Source organism: Mus pahari, chromosome 13 (assembly GCF_900095145.1).
Source record: "Mus pahari chromosome 13, PAHARI_EIJ_v1.1, whole genome shotgun sequence".
NCBI classification, from domain to species: domain Eukaryota; kingdom Metazoa; phylum Chordata; class Mammalia; order Rodentia; family Muridae; genus Mus; species Mus pahari.
The window spans coordinates 53,824,297-53,851,295 of NC_034602.1; the positions used below are offsets into that span (position 1 = coordinate 53,824,297).

At 38.9% G+C, this 26,999-nt stretch overlaps 1 protein-coding gene across 3 annotated transcripts in view; it reads right to left on the reverse strand.

Moving 5' to 3' along the window:
- Positions 1–26,999, reverse strand: part of Arap2 (ArfGAP with RhoGAP domain, ankyrin repeat and PH domain 2) — a 160,097-nt gene that overhangs the window by 77,654 nt on the left and 55,444 nt on the right. For all 3 annotated transcript variants that reach the window (XM_029545277.1, XM_021211156.2, XM_029545276.1), the window contains exons 8-11: positions 24,252–24,372; positions 15,498–15,676; positions 2,929–3,044; positions 701–900 (exon numbers count right to left, since the gene is read on the reverse strand). In XM_029545277.1, coding sequence (XP_029401137.1) covers positions 701–900; positions 2,929–3,044; positions 15,498–15,676; positions 24,252–24,372 — 616 coding nt within the window. The remainder of the gene's footprint in view (positions 1–700; positions 901–2,928; positions 3,045–15,497; positions 15,677–24,251; positions 24,373–26,999) is intronic.

The window sequence follows — 26,999 nt, forward strand, 5'->3', positions numbered from 1 at the left end:
TCTCTCTCTCTCTCTCTCTCTCTCTCTCTCTCTCTCTCTCTCCTACCCTCTTGACTCCCCTCCCCATGCCCTGAATAAACTCTATTCTATACTATACCGCCATGTGGCTGGTCCCTCAGGGGGAAGGGATGCCTCAGCATGGGCCTGCTGGGACACCCACTTCCCCCACACCTTACCACACCTCCATAGAACATCCCCCCTTCTCTCTTTATCTTTAAAAACACATCAGCACTAGTTTTTTTTTTCCATAAGCATCAATTCTACTGTGAAACACTATGCTTCAAATTCATACGATAGGAGATGTCAGATCCAGCATTCAGAGAAGAGCCTAGAATGTCTTCAATATAAAAAAATACACCTTAAGGCAATGATATCATCACCAAAAGTAAGTATGGAAATATGCAGAATTGTTCTGGGTATATTCTAATATCAACAAAAAACCATTTAACTGTATTATTTTAAAAATCTACACATGGACCAGTAAACCCAAATGTTATTGCATACTTAAAATTTAATTTTTATATTGGATCCAGATAGAACTGAAGATAGTATTACATTTCTAAATGAACTTCTACTTGATAAGGTTTATCTCCCTTCACTTTCTACAACCATTACCTAGGGCACTTTATGTGTGCTAACAAAGAACAGTCAGTGCCAATCTGCCACCAAGCAGAGATGAGCATAGCTCATCACTAATTACCTGCACACTTCTTACAGATGACGACACAGAGATTGATGGATGCCCAGTCAGGGTCTGGAGCTTTACAATCTGCACAGCTCCTGTTGGACTCATTAAACCAAATCTTCTCTGCTACTTCATAATCAGAGAGAGTCTCTGCTATCGACTGCTGCACAGCTTCAATCCACTCCTGTTTCTCTCTCTCCGAATCTGCTGTGAAGCTGAAACAATTAACATTTCTGCATTATTGATCTCCCTTGTAAAGGCCAATTAAGCAGGGTGTTCAGTTTGCATATTCATTTCATCCACAAATTAAATAGCAGCTAAAATTATGCCTCCTGGGCAGTATTGGATTGTCTTTTTCTATTAAAAATTATCTAATTTAACAAATCATTTTCTTTTTCTTTTGATTTTTTCCATATTGTTTATGGCCCTTTCCACATATCTTCAAAATTAATACGCCTACTATTTTTAATCAAAATAGACACGAATTGCCTTGGTAGGTCAAAAAAAAATGAGAGTCATATCTCTTAAGCAATGGATTATATAATAATCAAAAAAAGAGACTGGCAGGGTTTCAAGACTGCCAGGATATATTGCCAAGCAACTATAGCATCATATTTTAAAACTAAAATAATCAAAAAGAAAAAAAAACACCCACCAGAAATTGTGATTTTTGTCAGATTTAAAAATGGAATATTTTAAATTAGAAGTCTGGCCAGATGGCATTAAGGGATTGAGAAACATGAAAAGTTTTAAATGGTTACTATTTTAAGGGATTACTAACTCAATTTTAGCCAGTTCTGACACAGTCTGATTTCTGAGTGTTGGCTAGATGCCTCGGTGAATGGGTAAAATATTAAAATAAACAACACTGCTGCCCTTCACGAAAGATTTATTGTTTGTTTATTATAGGTATTATCCAAATCTGCCACAATGACACAAAACAAAACTACTGTAAGTTATCTGTCACATTAAAATTTTTGTTCTAGGAATTATAATGACTTGAATTATAATGAGAGAAATTGGTGTTAGACTCTTCTAAATAGTTCATAGAATAAGTGGCTTAAAAGACTTATATTTTCCAGAGAACATTATGATTTCTTCATTCCTACAAGACTAACAAATTCTCATTGATTTCAAGTTTTCCTAGAGGTTAGTCACACCCAGTATCTGTCGTCGTCATCAGAGGTTAGAATTTGCTTCTGTGTGTGTGTGTGTGTGTGTGTGTGTGTGTGTGTGAGAGAGAGAGAGAGAGAGAGAGAGAGAGAGAGAGAGAGAGAGAGAGAGAAGGGGGAAGGTGACAGTGTTGAGGGCAGAAGCCAAGGCTTTGTGCATGCTAGTCAAGTAGGCAAGCACAATGCCACTGGGCTACAATTCAAGCTATAGATCTGCAAATGTGAAATTAAAGCTTATTAGTCTTTCTTTGATCATTTTAATAAAATTGGAGTCTACCAACTTATTTTGAGGCACAAAATGTATCAATGTACTCAAGGATATCTCAGAAATAATTAAGCCATTTAAATGCCTAAAATAATTGCTTCTGACTCCCAAACAGTGTGTCATTGGGACAAACTATCACTGTAGTTACACTCAACAAATTTACCCATGTCTATACTATACACTGAGCCTATAGAATCATTATGCATGATTAAAATATCGTAAGTACATTAAGTGTTGTCCATTGTCATAGTGATACAAATATTCAAACATCATAGTATACTTTAGATATACATCAAGATGTTAAAATATTTCAATGAATGACTTCCTGTGATCCATTAAACTCAGCATGACTCTGAGCCGTGGCACTGGAAGAAATCCCATGCAGCAACTCTAAGGGAAGCCAACTTTAAAGTGGGATTCATTTGATCAGGCTGAAAGAAAGACAACACAATCCAAAGATAACAAAACACGATTTCATTCTTTGTAAAATGTGAAAGTATTAACATATTCGCTATTCTCAGTGCATGAACAAGGTACTACAAAAAAGAAGCAATCCATGCCTCACGAAGACAATATCATTGCCAGTCGCAATTATCCAAGCCACTTTCAGTGATTTCCTCCTTGCCTAATTAGTTAGACAATGTGGATGAGAAACAATGATTATAATTGTCCTATAAAATGTAATACTACCAGCATTACAAAACTTCCACCAGACCATTTAGTAGTCATACACACACACACACACACACACACACACACACACACACACACATACACAGACACACAACTGTTTAAAAATAGCTTACCTGAAACTCCGGTAGGGAGTGATTATCTCAAAAGATTGTTTCACAGCTCGATCTACTTGCTTCACATTTGCAACATTCATAGGAATTATGGTAATACCAAGTCCACTGTTAAAATCCTAGTATGGAGTAAAAGCACAAAACCATTTTTTTAAACATACAGCCATGATGTTTTCGTTATTCAGGGACTCCTAGAAACGTTAGTATGCATGTAGATGCAGTTAGACAACTAGAACATAAAAAGCTCAGTTCTCACAGTAGGCAGGTCCTTCCAGTGTATGATAACACTGAACCAACCTAAGCTTCCCTGAAAGTTGATGGTTTTTTTCATGTGAAAGCTAAGTTGATCAAACCAGAGATCAGTGGTTCAAACCTTCCTAATGCTACAACCCTTTAGTTCCCCATGTAGTGGTGACCCTTAAGCATAAAAGTATTTTTGTAGCTACTTCATAACGATAATTTTGCTACTGTTTTTGTAATATAAGTATCCAAAATGCAGGATATCTTATATGTGACCCCTGTGACAGTGTCCTTCAAACCTGCAAATGGGTTTCAACCCAGAAGTTGAGAGTCAATGCCATGGATGTATGTGCCTTGCTTTGAACAGTTGGCAGAATCTTCAGCTGTGTCTAATAAGCAGCCTTTAACATGTACTAAGTATTTATTTGGCAGAAAAACTAAAGGGAATTATGAAATTAAATATGAAGTGTTGGGTAAATTGAGACTCAAAGAGATAGTTACAAGCAATGCACATCCAGTCCTATATGATGGAAAGGAAAGCAATGCACATCTAGTCCTATATGATGGAAAGGAACTAAATATGTAGCTGCTGACTTTTACTTATTCTTGTTACAATATATCTGCTGAGGAACTCTGTTCCTCTTCGTTTATATTCAAAGGCACTTTTATATTCAGTTTTATGAATTGTAAGAGTTCACACTCCCACTCTTCCAATCAGACTCTTAAACATGTCCTCCAGCTCCAGTGTGGTATGAAAACAACCCTTTGCTCAACACTGGAAACCACTGGGTTTACTGTGTCCTGTTGGAAATTAGAAACCAGGAAGAGCACATTCTAAAAGCATCAAGGTTGGCAATATTCTGCCTAATCATATGGGCTTGGTAACTTCGGAATAAATACACTCAATATTTTGTTAAATTACCATCCCAAGAAAGGAATGATTTGGGTGAGTAGATTCAGATTAAATGTGCCCAGAGTTCCTAATTTGTGATGAGAAAAAGAAATCCATAGTAGAGGAAAATACAAGAATACTGTTCCATTTTTCAATAAGGACATGTAGCAAATGCAATTTAGAAAACTGATAAGAGGGAAAGACAATATTTTTTCTATTGTAACTAATGCATGAGAAGAAAGAGTACTATGTATTAAGTACTATGTTAGTATTCCTGTTAACACATAAGAATATATACCCAATACCCATATACCCAATGTTTGATCAATATGGTATAAAATACCATGTGAGCATACAGATACCTCTGTTAAGAAGAAAGCCTTTCGCCCCCTGCCCTTCCATATCATCTAGCCCTGTCATTTAGAATCACAGGTTGTTTTAGAGTAGAGTAATCCTTGAGACATCTGTGCACAAATGAGTGTGGAGAAGACTCCTGTAAGCACCAGGGCTTCTCTGATCTCACCAGATTTCAACAACCAGAAGTCACTATCTCATAGCCTCCCTGTAGGTCACTGTGCTTATAACTAAATGCACTCTTATTTGATACAACTATAGCAAAACAATTTTAGAACCAAATTTCCCATATTTATGTATGCATTCAGGGAAATCAGTGACACTGTAGAAAGGCATTTATTACTGATATTATCATTCATGTGGTTTGCATATGTATATGTTTGGGGTATGGGGTATGCATGTTGTTTTGGATAGAGGGAGATGAGATGAGGACACCAGGGCATCTGTTCTTTCACTCTCCACCTTATTCCCTGAGATAGTCTCTCACTGAACCTGTAGAGGAGCTGGTGCCAATCAGGCTCCAGCAGTTTTCTGTTGTCATTCTCCATAGTGCAGTAGTTACACGTGGACATGTGGAGCTATACATTAACACATACACATAAGATATTGAGAGAGAGAATCTATGTATATAGTTAGTTATACATGCACATATATGGTGTCTGTGTGGGTGTGTGCAGCTAGAATTATACACATACATACATACACACACACATATATAGTGTCTGTATGTGTGTCAGTGTAGCTAGTTATGAATATATATTATACACACACATACACACACACACACACACACACACATATATATATATATAGAGAGAGAGAGAGAGAAAGAGAGAGAGAGAATCTGTGTGCGTAGCTAGTTATACACACAGATATATATAGTGTCTATGTGTGTATATATATATACACACACACATATATATATATATATATATATATATATATATATATATATATATATATATATATATATATATATATTCTTTGTGTGTGTATCTGTGGGTCTTTCTGTGTGTCTGTATCTGTGTTTGTGTAGCTAGAGTTATATAGACATATATATATATTATCTGTGTGTATTTATATACAAATAGATATATTAAAATCTGTGGGGGGCGGTATTTCTTTCTGCATGTGTGCATGTGTTTGTGCATGTGTGTGCATGTGTGTGTGTGTACATGCCTGACTGGAGTCACGTGCATACATGTGGACACGCCTGCTATAATATGATATGAGGACCCTCCCTCAGGTCTTCCTTCTTGCACAGCAAGTGCTTCTATGCACTGAGTCATCTCCCCAGTAAAAATTTATTACTTTTCAGTGTGAACAGTTATAGGTAAAATGAGAAAAATGATTTATTGAGAAAATAAATCAATGCAATATTACATTTTCTGATAGAATAATAAATGGTTCATAATGTTAAGGTACAAAGGAAGAATGTATGAATAGAAATATAAAATTATATTATAATTTCAAAGAAATAATGTAAAATCAAGGACATAACAAAAATATTGATTACTGTAGAATAATTAGAACTGGAGGTGATAGATTTCCATTTCGTATAATTAGCCTAGGATGACAAACTATACCAAATGAGAAGGAACATCAAACTTTTAATCGGCCACATTAAGACATTTCTACACATCAGTACCAGACTGACTTTACTTTATAAATGGAAAATACCAATTCCCAATTGTCTATACAAATGCCCCTGCTGAATCATGTAACTGCTGGAAAAAAAACCCCAAATGTGTATGCTGGGAAACTGGAGCCCACTCTTATAAATGACGAAGGTGAGACTAGTAAAATGAGGTCTCTGTTTAACTTTGCTATAGGAAGAAACTAGATAAACCAGTGTGCCTTCCCTAAATGGCCTTCCAACAATTCTCCACAACGAGGCTCTTGACAAGAGATGGATATCTGGCCACTCCACGGTTTTCTGTGAGGTCCCTGGCCTGCACGCATTGTGTGATACTAAGGGCAGACGCTCATAATGCTTTGACCACCAGCCCAGCAGATGGTGGGATGACAACCTGTTATGGGAACTGATGAGGCTCATCATGCTTCCGGCCCGGATGGATAGCCTCTCGTCTCTCTACACGAGTCATAAAGTCTCTACATGGAAAGCTGTAATTCCTGGTAAAGTGAGGGTCAGCTCAGCATTCCAAATTTCTCTCCAGGAAGGTAAAGATGATATTTTCTTATCATGAAAAATGATATCCCATTTATCAACTGTCTGCCATGGCCATATGGTTCTGAGTAATTAGAGGATGCACACAGCTCCCTAGCACCAATTGACTGTAAAATATAGAGCAGGGTAACAAAATAAATGTCAGTGCTCTTGAGAGCTATTGAATGTGAAACAACTGCAGTTCCTATTAAGCATACTTTGGTGATATTTAGCCTCCTTTTAGACTATTAGAATATACCCAAAGGATGTCTCTTTCCTGGATATTTGACAACAAATATCTGTGTCCATCTCTCTTTCCCACCTTGAGAATTAAGAGCATGAAAAAAAAAACAACAAAAAAACAAAAACAAAAAAAGGCAGAACCCTAAATTAAATATCTTTAATTTAAGAGACTAAAGAGGGCTTGTAGAATAAGCGATATTCTATATTTAGTGTCTGTGGCCAGCACAGAATTTCAGCAGGAAGACAATTACCACATGCAGCATGGGTCCCAGGTGTTGCCAGCAGACCTAGACAGTGCCGATGTGCAAATGACCTGGCACTGTCAGGCTTAAGAAGAAATCCGGCTGAGTAAGCATTAGCAAGCTACCTGGCCTATCTAGACCTCAGTCACATCCCTTGTACATAGAGTAATTCTACCTTAAAGTACAGTTATTAAAAATTAAATGAAATGATGTGAGTTAAAAGCTGAAGATGCCCAGAGAAGTCTTTCATTTAAAAGTTTTACAGGCAGAAGTTGTTATTCATAAAATACTCCATTTCATCTGTAATCACGGAATGACTCTGTATTAAATATCCAGAAAGAATTTATCACAAATACTGACCAAGATACTGGAATGAGACATTTATACAAGTTTATTCCAATGAGAGTAATTCTGAACCGATCAAACCAACCAGTGCAAGATCAAAGAAACATGCTCGTCCCTCGGGAGAGAAATTAAGAAAAGTCTGTTAACCCCAAATCTGCTGAAATCTCAATCCTATTTTTAGAAACCATGAATGCTAGGTTTCCCTGCCAGGAATTTAAGAGTTCGGTGTTTAAACATTTGTTGAAAACAGATGTGGCATTGTGTGACTTTGGCACTAGACTTCTAGGAGACACCAGATGCAGAGCTTGGCCAGAGAAAGAACCCAGAGAGCGCGAGGTCACCACCTATATCCTGTGGCTTCATTCTGTGCCATATAAACCAAGCCCTTGGAGGCCAGTTTAAATACTATTAGTACTCCATCCCCAGGTTGAAGCATCAGACTTCACATTAGGAGGGATGGGGCCGAGAAGAGCCTCTATTAGGCTCTGATTTGAGGGTATTTAATCAAAAGAGTTTATGTAGTTAAAGTGCCAGTGCCACAATGAGCATCAAATGGCTGCCCAAACTCACCAAACAAGACATCTGCTTGTAATGAACTAGCTAATATTAGCGTGATATTTTAAAAAACCCATCAGGAAGTGATGGGAAACTATCTGGGAAGCATAACAAAAGGAAGCCAAGGCCACGTCTCTTAAATTCGCTTCACATCCATGTGCTGAAATCTAAACAACTAAAATTACCAATTTCTATAACTCTAGCTCCAGTAGATCTGACATCCTCCTGTGGCTTATCTGGTTTACTTATGCTCCCCTCTCCCTCTCCCTCTCCCTCTCCCTCTCCCTCTCTCTCTTTCTCTCTCATACACACACACATCAAAATAAATAAATCCTTAAAAATATCTTTTAGGATTAAATGATAATGATACATATTATACTATACACATTTTATTTTTTTTAAAGATTTTATTTTTTCAGCATGTGTTTGAGAAGAAAGGAGAGAAAGAGGGAGGGAGGGAGGAAGGGAAGTGTAGAGGGAGGGAGGGAAGGAGGAGGGGAGGGAGAGGAAGAGGGAGACGGGGGAGGCAGGAGAAGGCGAAAATAGTTCATGTGAGTGCAGGCCAGAGAGGGCATTGGATGTCCCTGGAGCTGTAGTTTCAGGTAGCCATGAGCTACCAAAATGGGTTCCAGGAGCCCATCTCGGTTTCTTTAGAGGAGCTCAGAGACTCAAAATTAGGTCTTCTGAAAGTCCTGGCTCCTAACTGCTGAGCCACGTTTCACAGTAGACAACATTTTAACTGTAAATGGGCCTTGCTGAAAAGTGTCAGAGGAATTCTGTGTGTCTGTCATTGTGCCTGTCTATCTGTAGGCATGTGTGTATGGGAATTTAGGACTGTTCAGGCCACAAAGAAGCTGTGGAGGAGAAAGGACAACCTCAGGTGTCAGTCCTCTACTTCCGCCTTGTTTGAGACAAGGTCTCCATGTTACCTTGATGTCCCACCCACCAGGCTACTTGCTCATGTATTTCTGAGGGTTCTCCTCTCAGCATGTCCCATCTCCTTGTAGGAAGACTAGAATACTGATGCTCAGGTTAAATATCTTGTGTTTACATGTGTTCTGGGGATTCAAACTCTGGTCTTCTTGCTTGCCTGTCAGGCTATTTTGCCCACTGAGTCATATCCTCAGTCCTGAGGAATAGTTGTGAGGTTAAATACTGAAGTTACATCTACCCATTGAGGAGGGGCAGACAGAGAAAGGGAGAGAGAGAGAGAGAGAGAGAGAGAGAGAGAGAGAGAGAGAGAGAGAAAATTTGATTTGAAGTGATTGAACCTAGAGGAAGAATGGGGAGATGGCTCAGTGGTTAAAGGACCTGATATTTTAAAGCATTAGGACCACAGTGTAGAACCCTGAAATAGATGTAAATGCCACCCTGTCTCTAATTCTCAGGGTAGGGCTTGGAATATAGATATAGGAACTCCCCAAGGCAAGCTGGCTGGTGAGGCAAGCCAAAATGGTGAGACCTTGGTTCAACTGAGAAGCCCTGTCTCAGTAAGAGAGAAAGGAATTACAGAAGACCCTTGATGTTAACCACTGGACTCCTCATCCATTCACACACTGCACACAACATCATACACACACATGGCCACACACATATGGATACATACACACCACACAGGAGACAAAATGATGGCTAACAATGTTGCACAGAGATTCTCAGAAATTTCCTGGGAATGTATGTTACTTTGTTATTCTCACCACAAACTAAGCTTCCAGAGAAAAGGGATTAGGTAGCTTTCCACAGGTGAGCTTCCCTCTATACCAGCCAGAAATTGAAAAGTGCCTGCTAAATTCTTCCTAAGTAGACAGATGGATCTTGAAACATAATGACTCTAGTATAACCCATATACATCCAATTACAGAAGTACTTTTAAACAGATTGAAAGTGATAATATGGAAATGTTGTCACATGTTTAACACACTGCAGGACTAAGGAAAAGAAGAAAATTGTGAAAACTGAAATATGGAAGGCTTCTGATATAGAGCTAAGTATGTAAGGGGTCGCATTTAATTTGTGTGACAAGGGCCATGCACAGGGTAATTAGGTGAAGAATTCCAGTGTTGGTTTCTGTACTGGCTAGTTTTGTGTCAACTTGACACAGGCTGGAGTTATCACAGAGAAAGGAGCTTCAGTTGGGGGAAATGCCTCCAGGAGATCCAGCTGTAAGGTATTTTCTCAATTAGTGATCAAGGGGGGAAGTCCCCTTGTGGGTAATGCCATCTCTGGGCTGGTAGTCTTGGTTCTATAAGAGCAGGCTGAGCAAGCCAGGGGAAGCAAGCCAGTAAGGAAAATCCCTCCATGGATTCTGCATCAGTTCCTGCTTCCTGACCTGCTTGAGTTTCAGTCCTGACTTCCTTCAGTGATGAACAGCAATGTGGAAGTGTAAGCCGAATAAAGCCTTTTCTCCCCAACTTGCTTCTTGGTCATGATGCCTGTGCAGGAATAGAAACCCTGACTAAGACAGTTTCCAAGATGCTACTGCCTCTCTAACAAAAGTCTTCTCTAAATATCCTTGCCTTTCTTTTCCTCTTTCACATCTTAGAACCTAGCTAAAAAAAGAAAATACTAAAAGCACCTCGGGTAATATTTTATATGAATCCCCTCCAATCTCTCTGTTCTGCAGCCTGAGAGCCCCTCTGGGTTTCGGCTACAGCAGTGTGGTAATGAAGGGAAGCACACATAGCAAGGGAGAACAAGGGCCTTTAAACCTAGCATGGAGGAAACCAGAAGTTGGTATTAAATGCAGGTTGATGTATATTATTCAAGGAGTTGAGAACAGTTAGAGAGCACAATACAGATGAACAGCAAGAACTGCCAGCAGGCTCACACCGCTGCTCTTAAGAATGAGAGGGAGTTTCAAAAACTATAAACGTGTTTATGGCGAAAGTGAGTTCAAGGTGAACATAAGTGAGAAAATGCAAGCTCTTGTCTCAGTACTAAAGATAATTTCAGAAAATAAAGACAAAATTGTCCAGAAGATGCTTCTGCGGGTGGGCTGGCACTGAGAGGGCATCCATGAGGACTAGAAGGTAGGGTCTGAATGGATGCACAACAATCTTCAAGGCAGAGTAAATTCTCCCTAAGCAGAGTGAAAGAAACTCACGGATCAAGCAAATAAAAATGATCTCTCATGGCTTTCCTTTTCCTAAATTCTAATGACACAACTGGAGTTTTCAGAAACCTTTAGATAACACAGCTCTACATGAAGCGAAAAATGCAGTAAGGAAACTTTTCAAGAAAGGCTGAATGTTTTAGATTGTTCTATGAATCTCTGACATTTCAGTAAGTGTGACCGAGTAACAAAGCACAAGCTACAGTCTCTCGGAATTGTGTACGACATGCTAGGAACAGTCTTTCCAGTTCTAAAATCATACAACAATAGCGATTTTCTTAATGTTTACTAAAGTGTTTGTAAGGTCCAACTGGGAGAAGGTTATTCTTCTAAATAGATTAAATCTAAGAAAATAAAAACTATGTATATCATCCAGGGGTGAATAAAGACCCATTGCTGTGCCCACAGGCAGGTGGTAAAGCGAAGTTTTATACATGCTCCACCTCCAGGCTTTCCATCCTCCCTTTAGCTGGATGCTGGTCACTTTAGAAGAAGTAAAACACTTCATAGAATTTCAGTGTGTGGTTTCAGACTCACCTATCACATGAAGTACCACATTTTAGTACTTTCTTGGATGTGAATACACTACATATCCCCAAAGGTTAAGATAATGCCCCAGGAATAGGGCCAGAAATATGACATGTCAACAAAGTAATGACAAGTTTTGAGGCAGTGGTCTGTCTCCATTCACAATGATGCTAGATAACAGGAATAACTGCATCACCCAAAACAGTTTGCCATCGCAGAGTAAGAATGAAAACCCCTAGCTGCATCCTCCCAGTCCAATACATGTGGTTAGGGTAAATGAGACTTCTTCATTATGGCCAACCTTATCATTTATCCAGTGTCTGTTCACTCCCACTGGAACAATCAACAAATCAGTAAAATTATGTATCCATTAATGGAAAGCACACTGAATTCAATTCCTTGGTTAGAGTGTTATAGGTCAATCTCTTTTTAAGACAATATGTCTTTATGCCAAGAAATTACATGGGCAATGAATTTGTTCCTTATGAATAATAAAACAATTACGTTCTGTTATATAGCTATAATTAGATCCAATGCAAATCATAGAAAACTTCAAAAACTTTGCATCTCACACTTTTGAAGAAATATATTTGTTTCATAATCTTTTAAAATTACTGGGATGGATAGATGGCTCAGTGGTTAAGAGCACTGACTGCTCCTCCGAAGGTCCTGAGTTCAAATCCCAGCAAGTACATAGTGGCTCACAACCATCCATAATGATAACTGCTGCCCTCTTCTGGTGTGTCTGAAGACAACTACAGTGAACTTACATATAATAATAAATAAATCTTTGGGCTGGAGTGAGCAGAGGTCCTGAGTTCAATTCCCAGCAACCACATGATAGCTCACAACCATCTGTACAGCTACAGTGTACTCATATACATAAAATAAATAAAATAAATCTTATAAAGAAGAAAAAGAAAATTACTAGTGTGCATGCATGTGTTTATGTACATGTCTGTGTGTGTTTGTGTATGTGTTCACATCAATATATATCACCATCATCCAGTGCTTTCCTAAAGCAGGCCAATACCCTCACTTGGGTGAACCCTGCATGTTGAGGAGAAAGTCTGTCCTACCTCAGCAGCCTAGGGGATTCTTCCCAACAGCTGCTTCCTTATATGAGATCAGTAGTAGACAGCTATCCTCAGGACAACAAGGCAAATAACAAAAAGGAAAGGCTTTAAAAGCTGGAATGGCACTGCATGCAGTTTGTTCAAGTAGTCAAGAAGACTCTGTATAAGTTGATGCAAGCAACACACAGACACACACGCACACACACACACACACACACACACACAAATATATATATCTTTAAAGGTAAAATATACCCACCTCAATGTATGAGAGGAAAAAATAAATAAATGTACATTAAAATGCTTATTTTAAAAATAGGTTACATATCTAAAGATGGTATGTACATCAGCCTTACTGCTTTCATTTTTAAGAATAATGTATTCATTTGTCCAAATGGAATTGTTTCTAATTCTCAAATTTCTTTGATGCCCCGTGTTTGGGACCACTCCACAATGCCTTCCCATGGAATTCAGCACTGACAGAGATATAACAGCACTGGACTTTAACCTCAGCACTTGGAAGGGAGAGAGGCAGGAGGATGGAAAGTTCAAGCTCATCTGCTACAAGAGACCCTGTCTCGGGAAAGCAAAGTCAATGAACAGGCAACAAAAGCAGGGGGCTCCTGACCTGCAGCTGCTCCTGTCTGACACTTTGCCTCCCAGATGAAACTGCCCTGCTAGATATGCACACGCTTTGGAGAGTGTACAGCCTGACACCACATTAAGTGCTTGCCCCAAATTTCTGAGGCAATGGAATTAGTCACAAAAATAATCCTTGCTCATTTCTAAAAGATAGAAGTTGAGAAAAGACTTAAACCAAGCTTTTAGTAAAAAAGATAACTTTAGAGTTAAAAAATTCTAGTTTTAAATTAAGTTTGGAATATAAAACTATTAGCCCTGTTACAAATTATATAAACTTCATTTTATTCATTTAATTCACAGATGACAGCATCTTCCTATAATTATAGGAAAGATTAAAATGGAGTATTTATAAATTAGTTAGCATAATACCTGGCACTCAACCAGGGACAAACATTTTAGATTTCACATTCAAAATTATTACTGAAGCAATGATTTCATAAAAGAAAAAAGTTCCTTCTTCTAAAGTGTTAATAAAACTCAAAAAATATATTATTTCTAGAAAATAACACAAACTCAGATAATCTAGCTAATGTGAGCAATGAAATGAATAATAGGAATTGTATTGGGTCTGTGCACATACAAAAATGAATACCTCAATTTGGCAGAGTAACTTCAACACAGATAGATGCAAATTATGAGTTTTGACCTGAATTCCAATGAGGAAACATTTAATCACCTATCTTCAGAGACTTCAGAAACAATATTCACATCCAGTTCACATACGCTGCTAAGCTGTATGTCACTGTTTTTTAGGATTATGCTAAATATTCACATTATTAGTTTGCTGATGTTACTCAGTGATGCTTTCCACAGCTTATTGACTAGCATATTTCCCCCAAAATAATGAATACATTCACAATGAATTTTGAGGACATTGGGTGAAAGAGCTGGAGTTTTATTTTTTTTTCCTGTTGCTTGTTTTGAGTTGATAACTCTGCTTTTGATAAGAAAAGAGGCAATGTTTATAACTTACCATAGTCCATTATTAAATGAATTCATTCTAGAATTCATTTCTATTCAAAATACAATATTTTGTATCTCAAATAAGAACTAAGCACCTAATAAGGAAGAATTTTCTTTTACATACAAAAGTCTAAAATGTAGAGAAAAGGAAATCTGCACTACAGAATCAAGTATAAATCTCATAAGATATAGAAAAACACTTTAATTATCAACAAACCTCTCAAAAATAAACTATCTCTTTAGCGTTTTAAGCAAATTCAATAATCTAATAGTTAAAGCACATATAATTGTGTATATGTGACATATATATACACACACACATATATACATATGTACATATCTTGATAGATATAGATATAAAGATATAGATACAGCTGTAAATATATGCACTTACATATGTCAATACCTACCTCTCTGAACTATCCCTCTATTACCAAAGCAATTTCATGACAAATAGAATAAGTGCTCAAAGAAAAAGAAACATAATCAAACTTAAGAGTTGTAGCTCCAAGGAGATAGGTACCCCATAGGCTTAGATTTTTGAATATTTGGTCTTCAGTCAGTAGCACTGCTTGGGGGAGCTGTTAGACGTGTTAGAGATGTGGCCTCGCAGAAAGAAGTATGTCACTGTGGTGTGACCAGAGACCTTTAATCGTCAGCCTTTCCCTTCACCCTCTCTGATTTCTGCTCATGGTTAGGGCTCAAGATGTGTGCTCAGAGCTTCCTATTCTTATTGTCATGCTTCACTGTCATGGCGGACTCTCTATTTATTCTAGAACCTTAAGCTAGAATCAGCTGCTGCTTCTATAGGGCCTTTGGTCATGGTGTTTTCATACCAACAGAAAAGCAACTAATACACTGGGCTACTAATTACTTCCTTCTGGGTTTTCTATTGAAAAGAAGTGGAATGGGGCCCATTCATAAACATCAGTATTTGTTTTCAATTATTCTCTGACAGCTGTATGTTACTTCAATTTAGGCATACATTTCAACAATGATACTTTCTCAGTCCACTAAAAGAAAACAAACCCTCACACCTGATGAAGGAACTTTGCTGAAATAAAGCAGTCAACCAGATTTTCTTTGTTATAGTTACTAGAATTTTTTAAGCAAACCCAAAAACTATAAATAAAAATACACATAGCTCTCAAAAGTTAAGCACAGTCGCTATCATTAAAGAATAGTAAATCACAATTACTGTAACAAAGCTCACCTGTTCATTTTTGCAAAGCCACACACTGTTGCCCCTTAACACGGTAAAAATTTTGGCTTTATACCCTCTCAATTCAAGATATCCACATTTCTCAGGGGCCACAGCTGCTTGCAACTGTGATGCAAGTGATGGTGACTTCAGTGCACTTAATAATATGCTGATCCAATCATCTCTCTCTTCTGAAATTAGAGGAGAAAATATGTAAGACGTACAAACAAACAAACAAACAAACAAAAAAAAAATCCACCTAAGATCTTGCTCTGAAGCAAATGTACAGATTCTCTACCACAACCACAGCCTAAATTTCACTGTTAGCAGAGGCAGGAGTTCAATTTCAGCAAACTAGAAAGGACTATGCAGATGCCCTGGAGCCAGGATGATGACCTTCTAGGGTCATACAGGAAATGCCACATCTTAGTCTCCATTTCAGCTGCAAATAAGACTCTCCATTTAGAAAGAACTCCAGGAAATCTAATACCTTCTTCATGCCTGAGATGATCCAGGAGACGGGATTTTCTCTCTGCTATCATTGTGAAATGAAATATTTCCATTAGGGTCCTGGTTTGAGCTTTGGACTGCCAGCTGGTGGTGGTATTTTTGGGAGGTTATAGAGAGAGGAGTGAAGAGTCAGAGTTGGCAAAAGTAGTTACACAAAGAGGAGTTCTCTGGAAGGCCAAACAAGTGCTGTTCATCCATTTAGCTTTTTCTCTAAGTCTAGATGAAGAAACTTATATTTTACATATCCTCCCCACTGGGATTGGATCTTCCCCAGTACAAGAGACCAAGTTACTATGTAATGAACTGTCTGAAGCGTGAGCCATGATAAGTGTTTCCTCCCTTAAGATGTCTGTCAGGTTATTTCATCAGAGATGGGGGTGGGGGGGTTGACAGGTACAGGAGAAAGCAGCCTCAGTAAACAACTGCTGGATTAAGCAGGGGAATACTTAACAAATGATTCTTTTTTTAATTGGATATTTTATTTATTTACATTTCAAATGTTATCCCCTTTCCCAATTACCCCACCCCCACCCCCAGAAACCCACTATGCCATCACCCCTGCTCCTCCTTCTATGAGGGTGTGAATCCACCCACTCCTGTCTCCCCACCCTCACCCTCGCATTTCCCTACACTGGGGCACCAAGCCTTCATGGGACCAAGGGCCTCTTCTTCCATTGATGCCCAACAAGACCATCCTCTATTACATATACAGATGGAGCCATGGTTCCCTCCATGTGTACTCCTTGGTCGGGAGTTAGACATTGGGAGCTCTGGTTGGTTGATACTGTTCTTCCTATGGGGTTGCAAACCCTTTCAACTCCTTCAGTCCTTTCTCTAGTTCCTCCACTGAGGACCCCATGCTCAGTCCAATGGTTGGCTGCAAGCATCTGCCTCTATATATGCCAGGCTCTAGCAAAGCCTCTCAGGATACAGCTATATCAGGCTCCTCCTGTCAGCATGCACTTCTTGGCATCCATAAGTAAAACATGGTATTAACACTCCCTCCATAAAAGCTAAGTGACCTTCCGTTATGCACCACACACTACTGGTGGCATAGAAATGTGATACAGTCTCCAAGGAGTAACCAAGACAATAAGTCAAGTTAGATTTGAACAGATAATGGAGCACAGACTAGAATAAATGTCATACAAATTGTATCGAATAATACATGAGTCCATTCAACAGAGAGAAGGGATTTACTGAAGGTCATTGAGAAAGGTATTGCAGAGATTATAAAGAAAGTTAGTTCAATTCTTATACAATTGCATTTGGCACCATCAAAAAAGGGGATATGGGATAGATATTGAGAATTAAGAACAATGTTAAAAAATTAAATAAATAAGAAAAGAGAAAAAGGAAAGAAACCCTGAAGCAAGAATGGCCAATCAGGGCACTGAGCAAGGACAACACACACACACACACACACACACACACACACACACACACACACACACACAAAGCAGCAGGACCAACATCAGTTCTGAGACTTAACTTTAGCAGGAGCATATTGATATGTTTGAGCGTACAAGGCAATTATGACAAATATGCACAGACACCATCCGCTAAGTACTTTGAATTACAGAAGAAAGGGAAAACCCAAAACCACTTCTGGATAACTAGCAAGGCGGAGAGACAACTGGGATGCCTGTGTTTATGGCTGGTAGGACGACCTGGGAGCGCAGAATCCAGGGATAAGTCACTGGCGATATAATAAAATTAAAATGAAATATAAGGACATTCAAAGTGTCAGTGTATTAAAGGGAGTAAGACATAACTGATTCACAGATGTTTGGCCAAAAATGAATAGCCCAGAATAAAGGGAAATTTGGTCTCATAAATTGGCCAGGAGAAGTGGTGGGGCAATCCAGTTCACAGAACACTGCCCATTTTCAGAGCGCTAACATATCTTAGTAGACTTTACAAGAAAGGACCTATAAATGTAGAAAAATAAGACAAAATGCGAAAACCAAAAGGGAATCTTTATGTTCAAGGATAGCAATGGCCCTCAAATTAAACAAAAGATGGATCATCAAGGCTCAAAATTAATTAATTAATTAAGCAGACAATCACAGGAAGCAAAAAGTTTTTATAGGAACAGGGCCAAACCCTGAGATTTAGGCCAGCTTCTATTACAAGCCTACCCTCAGGAACTTCATTGTGGATTATAATGTCTTCATATGAGATATACTTATACTTAATAAAGGATGGAAGATTACTTCACAATAAGTAATCACAATAATAATTTCTAAATTATCACTATCCTTCTTTAACTTCTAATATACTAAAAAGGGTTCAATGTTCAAAGTCAATACTGATTTTCCAGGCATTACATAATCCCCTGCAAATGAGGGTTTTCTTACATATCTGGATGAAGTACACTCCAAATATCCCCAAAGCTATTATATATTTGAAAGCATTCTGGTATCTTGAGTTAATGCCAACAAGCAAAAACTCCACAGCGTGATATCTTCATCAACAGGTCCAGCCTGCACTAGAAAACTGTGCTCTATTCTGGGGGAAGAGTTTCCAACTTACTGTGGTTATCACTTGTGAATGTTGGTTTCATACAAGATGTTCCTGCCAAGTAATCTAAAGAATGGTTGCTTTGCTGGCTAGTCTTAAATGTTTCAAACGTCACAGCTATACGTAATAAAGTAGACCAGAGCTTTGTGGTTTTTAGGTCACAGCTAGCATATTATCCCAATCTCTCAGTAATTAATTTGAAATTGTCAACTGCACGTTTTAAGCATATATATATATATATATATATATATATATATATATATATATATATATATATATATATATATATATATACATATATATATATATTAGAGCAGCACTACTATAAAATGATCAATCCCTAGGATCATTTTCCTCCTGAGGCCTCCAAGAATAATGGGAAGTAAACGACCACTAAGGAACGAGTGCCCTGTTAGGGGCTGAGCACTCATCTCTCATTTATTGTAAACACTATGAGCAGGCATGTGTCTCCACGGTCACTAAAGTTCACTGTACAGAATAGGATCTATGGATATCATACCAAGACCATTTAACTGCACAACAGAGGTAAGGATCTATGACCTTCCCAGTCATGGGGTTTGGACCAGAGTTACGGTACCAGATAAGCATGTAAGAGAGAAATGTGTGTGTAGGGGGTGGGGGAGGGACTTGAAATGCTGTCTTTAGCACAGGATCACCATTGCAAAAGCCATTAGGTCACTGGCTCACTGGGTCGTGACAAGACTGGTATATCAAATGACCATCATAGATGGAGAAAGACCTCATGGAGCCCTGTGCCTGACTGCGGAGTTTTTTAAAACTGTTGGATTCTGGGTGAGGGACAGTCATCTTCAGTTGTGAACCAAACTGTTAGGCCATCAGGCTTCAATAGACACTTCCATACACACGGATACATAGATGATCCTGGTTAAAATCAGTGTGTCATAATACACACACACACACACACACACACACACACACACACACAAGACATGAATGTGAGAAGGGAACCTTTTGGAGGAGGAAATGAGAAGTGAGGTGTGGGAGTAAAGAGAATTTTATACATGTATACACACACACACACACACACACACACACACACACACACACACACCACTTTATTCTGATTTATTTGCAAGAGAAAACATTTACAGAGCTAAAGAGGCCACTAACTGCTACAGAACAGTCGTTCAAATTTCAGAAAAGTTTACAGACACATATGGAGTTTGAAAGTGGGCAAATATATGAGCAGTACTGAGGAGCAGTCACCTTTACTCTGTGTGTGTGTGTGTGTGTGTGTGTGTGTGTGTGTGTGTACACAAAAGGCTGCCACGGTTTTAGCGCAGAGGTCAGAGCACAGCCTGTGCAGGCATTTTGCCTTACTTGTGATGGGCTCTTGTTTGCTGATGGAGTAACTCGCTGGTCGGCTTCCAGATTCTCCTTTATCTGCTTCATAGTCTGCCCCAGCAGCACTGGAATCACAAACTTGCTTCTATCCCTGGCCTCATGTGCACTGTGAGCGGGAACCCAGGTTCTTGCCCTTGCACAGTAAGCTCGCCACTGAGCTAGTCCCCTAACCCCAGAGGTATATTATTAATAGTAGTGAAAAGTGGAGAGAGGTTTCTGCACTCCTTTGTTCAAAAGACATTATTTGTAATTCAGTATTTTAAAGGAATATGGAATCCTAGCACAGTCCTGAAACATCTTTAAGAGATTTCCAGAACGGTATGGAGCACTCACCAAAGTGGAGTCTCCTGTACAGAGAATAAGGAGGGTCAAAGATGGGAGAGTTTGAAAACATTTCATAATTGCATGCTTCTGGCCATGTTGTTTTTATAATTCTGCTTCTCATGCCAGGTCTAATAGACTGTTAGTAATTTAAAAGCCTCCCAGGTATCAGTGTCAGAACCGCCTTGGGGGACTGTCTTGATGCCTGTTGATGAGTGACTGACTAGTCAGCCAACAACCCCACTGTCTGCAATGTGTACAGATGGACAGAAACACATCACCTCAAAATTATAGCCAAGATGTGAAAGCCGTGAGGGTGGGTCCCCATAACATCACCTGTCTGGAAAGTGTCATATGTGTAGCTATGAATAGGTACGCAGATGAATGGAGACCATAATGCCATGAACCCCAGACCCACCTTATCTCAGAGCAAGAGGAGCCAATGTGAAATTTCGCTCTGAGGGAGACCATTTTCAAAGTAATACGATTTCAACATAATGAACATTTAATTGAGAAAACAGTAATATATTTATCGTGTAACACAGAATAATCAAAACATTAGACATTTTGAATGTGGAAATGCCAAATTGCAATGGTATTTTATGTATGATTCGATTTAGAGAAGTGGCTACTTATACACAACACTCTATAAAGCACTTCAGGGTAGAGACTGCCAAGAACTGATGGGGTGATTTATAAAGGAATGAGGGGGGCTTTAGCCCAGGTTAGTGATCTGTGTTCCAGGATTGTTTTCTTGTAAATACCAAGGGAACTCGAATAATCTGAGTTCTGTGCCCTAAGTGTGTGATATCTACAGCAACCTGGGCCTACCTTCAACCCTAGGAGGTAACCAAGAGTAATAGCCATGCTCCGTATGGCTTTGGGAGTTATAGTCCTGCAGTCTAGTTTCCCCAGGACCAGAAAATACTATGAAAGTATCCAAGGGCCGGGCGGTGTCATAAAAGAGAGAAAATAAAATCTTAAAAGATCCTGTCAAATGAAATGTGAAAATCTTGCTATATCATCATCTTTGTTTTTATAAATATGCACAAATTGTTACAATATCCACATAAACAATTATAAAAGAGCATATTTAAAAAGTTAGAAAGTGCCGGGTGTGGTGGCGCATGCCTTTAATCCCAGCATAGGGAGGCAGAGGCAGGCGGATTTCTGAGTTCGAGGCCAGCCTGGTCTACAAAGTGAGTTCCAGGACACCCAGGGCTATACAGAGAAACCCTGTCTTGAAAAAACCAAAAGAAAAAAAGAAGAAAGTATCCAAGGGAGAGAAGTAATTAACAATCGGCTGTGACATCCATGAACCACAGCACTGAGGAAAACGGGAAGATGTCCAGAAGGGAAAGTAAGTGGTACTCACATGCTGATGGCAACCACCAGCAGCCTAATTGGATTTAAAGTCCACTCAACAGGAGGGAACAATGTCTGGTACAGGAAACGTAGCTAACTTTCTAGGGCTAGTGATGTCATGGGTTTGAGAAGATAATCTATTATAGTCACTTCGCTAGACTAGCATAATTCCTTGCTACACTCTAAATTTTATCCTTATACTCACCTATAAGTATAGGTACAACCCCTTGTCAAAGAAACTTCTCTTTAAAGTAAACGGAGACAATAGCAGGAAACCTCAACTAGACACAATACAGACATCAATGGACGGTGAGGAGCCCAGCCACATCTACATCACAGCTCCTGCCTCTACAGGTCAGGCCACAAGGTAGAAGAGGGGGTGGGTAGGAAAAATGTTAAGAGCCAGAATACCAGGAAGTCTGCTGCTGTGACAGTGTCTCTCCCAGAAATGTCTACAGAAACAACATCTGAACAATGGCAATACCAACAGACATGTCACAGGAAAGGGAGAAAATTCTCACAGGTCCACAGCAATGGACAGGCACTGTAGGCAACTGCTGATTGCTGACACAGTTAGCCTCTTCCACAGATGAGCACCCAATTGGTTAACCAATATAAACTGATTTTTCCTGAAACCACATACATACAATCAAAGCCTGAGTCAACAGGTTGTATTTATATATTTGTAAACACATTTGTGTACGTGCGTGCCTGCACATGCCTGTGTGTGTGTGTGTGTGTGTGTGTGTGCACGTGTGTGTAAGACAACAATATTTGGGGAAGAACATGTTATCTTGAGTTTAAGGGTAGAACACAAAAGGAGTTTGAGGGCAGGCACTTCGGAGGGGCTGGACAAAGGAAAAGAGGGGAGGAAGCATCGTGATTGTATTTTAGTTAAAAATGTTTTTAAAATTAAAAATAGAAATATCAGATGTTTTCTACATTATCCATATACAAAATAGACACAGACTTGTTATACAATATAATACGCCCTACAATCATTGCTATTTGATATTTTTATGCCAAGTTTTAGGGGACTTAGTGTGATGTTTATGTTTTCAGCAGCAACATAAGCTTCTAGTTTGATCTTATAAACCATCAGTAGTCAAAGTCTGAAAAGAACACTGTTCCCTGACAGGCAGCTGGATACACTCACTATTGATCACCTTCAGTAATCATGGGAACTTTCTAGAAATATAGGTTTATCAAACACTTTCTTGGTGCCATATGTTAACACATATGTCCTGTGATCGGAGTAGTCTAAAGAGCAATGCTGCTCAGTGGTTAGCATCAGGGTAGTCTCCATCTACTGGTAGATGCTCTCACATTTAAAACGGAACAATAACCAGGCAAGGTACATTGCAAGGTTGGTAAGATGCTGAATTTGGCAAAATGCCTGGTATATACACAATATTCAGTAAGTTCTTCAAACAATCACTATTGAAATAGAGCATACTGGGATAAGACTGTGATAAAAATCAGGTCGGTTATAAATCTTCCCCAACACAGTTCTTAAAACAAGGTAGATCTCTTATTATTTAATCAGGATGTAGCCTCTCCTGTGTTATTTAAACCTAGTGCAGTTTACAGCCATCCACATCACGAGAATCAACCAAAAGTGTGACACAGAATGTTCATTTCCTATGACTGTCCCCTTCTGTACTAACCAACTTCAGAAAATATTCTTCTGTACACGTTTAGACTCGGGGCAAGGCACATGTCACATTTCTACTGTTGTGTCCACGTGTGTGTGTATGTATGTGTGTGTGTGTATGCATGTGTATACATATACAAATATATGAGCTCAGGAGTGGGGATACGCATGTGCCTTGTGCATGGGGTAAGTCTAAAGAGGACTTGCAGGAATCAACTGTCTCCACCCATGGTATGGTTCCCAAGGGTGAACCCGAGTCATCCTTCTCAGCAGAGAGCATTCCTCTCTCCCCCACATGTCACATTTGTGCCAGGAGTCCCATAGTTGATGATTCCCATGAAAATGATACAGTTAGTAGAGTCAGCACAGATCTGTAACCCAGAGACTACTGTGCCAGCCAGCGTATTTCACTAAGGATTTCCTTGTTTAAATATCCTAAAATCTAATTGTTTATAATTAGGACATTTGCCTTTTAGTATTAAATACCTACTTTGCACTATCAAAATCAGACACTGAAATGGTCTCTGTGAGAGGATTTGTCCACTTTTCATTGTTATATGGATAGAGCTTCAACAAGTGTCCCATACTTAATACCTCCCTACTAAATGATTTTTGTATGTAACGATAACCATACAAAGAGCAACTTTGTAACTTTGTCATTTTAGGCTTGAATATTACACATTCAAAAAACTCTTCTTAAAATATAAATTATTTGAAAGCAACAGAGTTAAAAGTGGCTATAGTTTTCTTTACCTGTTTTATTAACCTGCTTTGTGAGAAACGAAGGGCTCTAAGTATGTGTACAGTGATAATGAAATCATCTTAGACACGGGTGTGTTGGTATGTGCATGAATTCTCAGAGCTTGGAGAAATGAAGGCTGAGGATTCAGAGTTCAAGGTCAGTGTTGATTGAACACTCAATTCTGTGTCAGCCTGAGTCACATAGCTAGATTCTTACTAGAGAGATGGGGGAGGGGGGAAGAAACAGAGATTGAAAATAATCTTACCTTCTTTTTCTACTCTAAAAACAAAAGTCCTTTGTGTTGTAACAATTTCAAATTTGTTGTCTCCTTGAGCCCGTACTGTGGATATCGCCGTAAGGGGAATTATTCCTTTTGAGTACATCTCCTGTAGTAGTTAGAGAAGATGAAGACAGATAAGTATGAAATTCTGAACATATTTTAAAATAAGAAAGGCGCAGTATTCACAACAGTTTTCCTTCCACGATTTCTATGTAAAAATTTAAAATGACAAACACACTGATTTACAATACTGAAAAAAAAAAATCACAAAATGCCCTGTGCTTTTAAAAGAAAATGATCTTTTCGATTTTCTAGTTGTCTAGATTTAAAAGGCAAAGCACCAACTACAAAGAACACAAGAGACCAGCACCATACATTTCCTAAACCCAGAATACATTCTCTAAATGAGTCTGGTCACAATGATTCCATGGTGTTTGCAGGCATCTGCTGGTCACAACAGGAACTGTCACAGAACCATCTCAAAGTACTGTTGCATCACACAGAGAACAAAACCTGCCTAAGCAGCCTGTTGGATCTCATTAACCAACCTTATCCTCTGTGCTCGGATGATGATGATGACTCTGGTCTAATACTGAGTCACATTTTTTTTTCCCATTCCCTATTAAATAATGGGTACACAAAAGCCAGGCAGGCATGGCAGTTCATGCTTTCATCCCAAAGTTTTGGGAGGCTGAGAGGAAAGGACGGTCATGAGCTACAGGCTAGCCTGTGCTACAGTGTAAGAAGAGACCTCTGTCAAACAATCAGAGCAAATGAAGAAATGTGCATCTGCTGCCAGGAATCAGCATTCACACACATGTTATAATTTGGCTCCCAGGGTCCTCAAAACCCTGACCACTTTCTCTCAATCTTAACTTTCCTTAGAACTCCCAAACTACTGGGCAGGATGACCATCAATGATTCATTGAGAGTGAAATATTAATAGTGTCCCGTGGAAGAAACTTCAGACTCATTATACATCCAAGAAACCATGTAATAAAAGTTCAGAAGCCAATTCAAATTTGGGGACACAAAAGTCAAAAGACATAAACCCTTAATTCTTTTTGTTAATTCTTAAGTGGTTTATAAACATGGCAAAATCTCACCCTGACTTTTAGAAAAATTAAGTGTTACTGATTGCTGAGTGGGCAGACAGAATTTTGATGAGACAAACTGAAAGGAAAAAGAAAAGGACAGAAGTGGAATAATGAGAAATAGATCCCGCCCCCCAAAAGAACAGTAAATAATAAAGAACACAGAAAGATGAGGCTGTAAGACCACCCTCACATCCAGAAGGTCAGAATAGCAAAAGAGTTTACATAGGCCCTTCATGGATTTTTTTTTTTCCATTCTCTCCCATGGCAGTGGCTACATTTTATAGTTTGAACAACTAAGTCTCCTTCCGAGGTCATGCATCAAGAATGTGAGACCTGACTTGTAACAATATTTTAGAAGGTGGTAGTAAGTTTAAGTAGAGATTAATTGGGAAGCACGGGGGTCATCACTAGTGTATTTTAAAGGTCACACCTGGCTCCAGTCTTTCTTTGATCTCTACCTGTTGGCTGCTGTGACATGGGTTCCACTATGCATCTCTGCCACCCTGCTCTTCTGCATTAGCTCAGAATCAATGGTGGCAAATACTTCAAAACCACGACCCCAAATAAAGCTCTTCCCACTTATGCCAGATATTTTGTCACATAAACACAAAGTCCAAACCAGTGGTCTCCACCTCCCTGTCTCCAAAACTATTTACATTATGATACAGAGCAGTAGCAAAATTACAGTTATGATGTAGCAACAAAAATAATTTTATGGTTGAGGATCACCACAACATAAGGAACTGCATTAAAGAGTCAGAGCATTAGGGAGGTTGAGAACCACTGTTTTAAACTAACATAAGGAAGAAACTCTAGTTATCTTATGTGAGAATACAGATACCCATACTGAAGATAACAGTTTAGGAGACGAATGTGCTAAACGGAGAACACTCCTCTCTCAACACCCTTCTGCCCTCACAGACAGATGAGCTCAGCAAACACTGTGTTCCTCAGGAAGGATGGGCCCTCTCTGATTGCCAACAATCACCTTATGGACCTAATCCCTAGTTTTATTAACAACTTCTCCTTCGCTCTTCCTTTCCAACATCTCATCCCTGAATTGATACACATGTCAAAGTCCTTTTCACACTCTTAACAACATTCTAAATACATGCAACATGTACTCTTCAGTTCCTAGTTTTCCTGTAGCCAACAATGAACATGGCATTTAGATGTGACTCCGGAAAGTAAATGGCTCCCATCCATACTCAACTCGGGATGGTCTTCACATTTAAAATGAATCTTTCATAGGTCAGCATAAATACACGCTACTGAACAACTTATTTCTGCTCAGAACCTTCATCCTCTGTGTGGGAACACAGTCCAGAAATGGAGTCGGTACTCCAAGGAAAGAGGGCAAGAATCTTGTCATCTCAGTTTGTTCAAAACACAGACTTGTTCTTGAAATGTGTTTCTGTGCTCTTCCTAGGTGTAGTGGACAGGAGTAATCTTACTTCTGATAATTCATTATTGATTATTGCAATGGTTATCCCATTAAGTATTTAAACTATCTTTTATGTGCCTCTATGGAAAAACATGTTATTGCAATGTGAGCTTGTCCTGGCAGTTTTACACGCTTGAAGTCATAAGAACTTCACTCATCTGACCTTCCTTAACTCTCAGAGTATAAATTGTC